At 40.0% G+C, this 3,425-nt stretch overlaps 1 protein-coding gene across 1 annotated transcript in view; it reads left to right on the top strand.

Annotated features, from left to right (window-relative positions):
- Positions 1-3,425, top strand: part of LOC118321327 (guanine nucleotide-binding protein subunit beta-5b-like) — a 15,006-nt gene that overhangs the window by 3,605 nt on the left and 7,976 nt on the right. The window contains exon 6 of the mRNA XM_035652604.1: positions 1,878-2,021. Coding sequence (XP_035508497.1) covers positions 1,878-2,021 — 144 coding nt within the window. The remainder of the gene's footprint in view (positions 1-1,877; positions 2,022-3,425) is intronic.

Genomic DNA, 3,425 nt, shown 5'->3' with positions numbered 1-3,425 from the left:
GCTCATTCTGGGTATGTTATTTCAACCCGGGACTCTCGTACCTGAAGCAGAATCATTACCCCCTAGACCAACACAGCACTCGTCTTGGTCCAACCCTCCCCCTTATTGTCTTTGTGTTAATTATCATATTTAGATTTCATCCTTTTATACACACTGTATTTTAGGCAATGATGTACTATACGTCTTGTAGGTCAATGAGTCAGCATTAACTAGACTGTTTTTAATGGGCGTTGATACGACTTGCCAACAGGATAGAAGGAAGAGGAGAGGGAAGATGGATGGGAGAGCTGAGGAGGGTGCAGAATGGAGAAAAGAGGGGGTGGGGGTGGTGATGGTCCTCTATCCCGGGTGTATTAATAGACACTGAGTGGCTTTTATCTAGGAAACAGTGGAGCAAACTGACCTGAGGGCAGAACATTTAACACAGACACACGCATGCATGTGTTCTCCCTGTCTTTTCTCTCTTTCACAGCCTTTATGCCATTAGAAAAGACCTTGAAGCACAAGGCTGTGGCCTACATTGAGGGCTCAGAAAGTACACCCTTAAAGTCTGCTAACAGGAGTGTTAGGATGACATACAGTTGTGTGTTGTTTTACCTCAGTGTGCGTGTGTGTGTGTGCGTGTCCAGCTGAGAGCAACACAGCTGACTTGTGAGTTATGAGTTGTGATGCTTTTTCATTAAAGTCATATACATGTGGGATCACTGGGTAATTTAAGGAACCCCCTGTGAGTATTTAATATATGGTAACATGCAGGTGGTGGTAAGTAAAGTCAGACTGACGCAAAGGCTCTCTGTTAGATCAGTGAGGTCCCCATCTGTCTGTGTGTGAGTGTGTCAGTAATTGTGGCTTGCTGATAATTGCATTCATGTTGAAACTGGAGCTACCTCTCAGTGCTGGCAGGATGTGGTGTGTTTTTGTGCCTGAGGTCATCCAGCAGGAGCTCTCTAATCCACCAGCCAGCAGGGATCTCTGATGTCTGCATGTGTCTCTGAGTGCCCGTAATCTGTTTTCAGCAGAGGAATCGCTGACATTTTGGCATTTTGTGTGCTTGTTTGTACGTGGATACATGACGTGCAGTCAGAGTTTTCTGAGGATGTGCTGCTGGCCTTTGGCTTTTGTTATATATTCGTGTGTGTGTAGGTGTGTATAGAAAGCAGATTTTGATGACGCTGTTATGTTTCTTTTAAGTTCCTGCTGAGGTCAAACGGAATTTTTAACTTTTCTCTTTAAATATTATTCCATGAAGTCAGTCACTGCGTGTTTATTTTTGGCAGTTTCATTTCTCCGTTTTAAAATTGAGAAATGAAAGCAAAGCCCGTAGCTGATTTACTAGGCATTGGGTTGGTGTTTGTAACAAAATAAATGCTTCTACTTCTCTAAAATGAATAAAATCCAGTAGTTTTATTTTTTTATAGCGTGAATCAATTGTTTATCATTTTTATGAAATGATATGAGGCCAATTTTTAACATCACCTTTCTATCCATATGTTTTCTTTATATGGCCACCAGCAGTTCCAAATTAAACCTAATTCAACATAATTTCAATTTTAAGTGGAGTTTCCAACAGAATTTACCGCTTCCAGTCCCTCTGTGATGGCACTTCCTCCGCTCTGCTTTCTGCAGCGTACAGTTCACTGGTGCACAAAGCCGGCCCGAGCTTGTGCAGTTTTTTAAATTGAAAGTTAATATCCACAAAATGCACAGAAGTTACAGGTCTTGCCCTTGCCTCCCAAAATACTTGGTAATAAAATAAGTGTTGTGTTTTCATATTATTGATTGTTTTCTCTTTGTGTTTTTGTATGCATGTTGAACATGTGTGGTGCTCTTGTATGCGTGTGGGTGCTTTGGTCCATGTGTATGTATGTGTCTGCTAGCTTCTGACCTCCAGCGGTGACGGCACATGTGCATTGTGGGATGTGGAGAGCGGGCAGCTGCTGCAGAGTTTCCATGGTCACACAGCTGATGTCTTGTCCCTGGACCTCGCCCCATCTGAGACTGGAAACACTTTTGTCTCTGGGGTGAGAGAGAGAGAGAGAGAGAGAGGGAGAGAGGGAGAGATAGTGTGTGTCTCTCTCTTGTTTGTAATTCATGTGGTTGTAGTAAAATCCTGTAACTCATGGCTCTCATTGGATTTAGAGTTTTCATGAGACACTGGATTTTTACTGGGCCGCAAAATTATTTAATTTCTCTAATGTGTGTGTGTGTGTGTGTGTGTGTGTGGGTGTGTGTGTGTGTTATCAGGAACGGGAGAGGAGAGGAAGAGATATGTCAAATTGAAATGCAACAAATGGGCATACTTTAACACACATAAAATAATGGTAATAGTGGTGTAAGAGTTATAATAAAGGTAATATTAAAGTATTACAGGGTAATAATTACTAAAAAATGGGGTAAAATCGGATGCAAAAATATTAGATTGATTATTTAGATTAGTTTAATTTAGCAGGTAAACTAGGTAAAATAAAGGTTAGATGGGAAACACACACTTCCTAAAATAGGCGCAAAAAACATAAATGGTTTATGGTAATGGTGACATCAATGGGTAATAACCTGATAATAATGAGGTATTTAGCGTAAGATTTTAAAATATTAGTAAAATTCTTGGGAATAAATTAACATTACCGATTCAAATTAATTATAAATAATATCTTTCTATTTATAAGTTCGGTAAGAAAAGAGAAAGGGAGAGATGTGTTCATCAATCTCGAAACACGTAAAGGAACATTTGTTGGTGCATGGTATTTGTTTATTGTATCATCTAATTTTAAATGTGCAAAACCTCAGATTTGTTTTGTAGAAAAATATTCTTCTTTACTTTTCTCATCCATTCATAAATGTGGTTGGGAAACAAGCATCTTTTTTTTTTGCAAGTTTGAAGTGTTAATAATATGTTCACGGTAGTATTGAAAGAGTCTGTTTGGGCTGACTAAGGTGAGAATTTAATAGAACAGGTTAAGCACTATTACCATGTTTTAATACTGAGCTATAATGTAAATGCCTACACCCATAATATTGCTTAAGAATTTGACCTAAATATAACCGAATGCAATAAATCCCAAAACTACACAAAAAGCTACTTTCGCGACCAGATACGATGCCAGATTTCATGGTGAATGATCCTAAAGTAAGGGCCCCGCCCCTACAGTCTCTCATTTATTAGACAAAAAATGAAGGGTACAAGAACTGCCTCCAGATGTGATATGACCATGTCCATGGTCACTCTCGTCTTCGTCAGTGCACGTTTTCCATATTCACTCTCCTCGCCGGCTCCGGAACCGCTTCGCCAAACAATGGTGACTTTTGTTTTACCAAAAGAACTGGATCCACTTTACGCCGTTGGTGTCAGACTTTCATGGCTTCCAAAGACTGGAATGTTCTGATCAGAGCGCATGTTCCCACGTTGGCCTTTCCTTATCACTGCC

The sequence above is a fragment of the Morone saxatilis genome, unplaced genomic scaffold (genome assembly GCF_004916995.1).
Source record: "Morone saxatilis isolate NCDOM2014 unplaced genomic scaffold, NCSU_SB_2.0 Contig11, whole genome shotgun sequence".
NCBI lineage: Eukaryota > Metazoa > Chordata > Actinopteri > Moronidae > Morone > Morone saxatilis.
The sequence above is the reverse complement of the archived record's forward strand: the minus strand, read 5'-3'. Positions and strand labels throughout refer to the sequence as shown.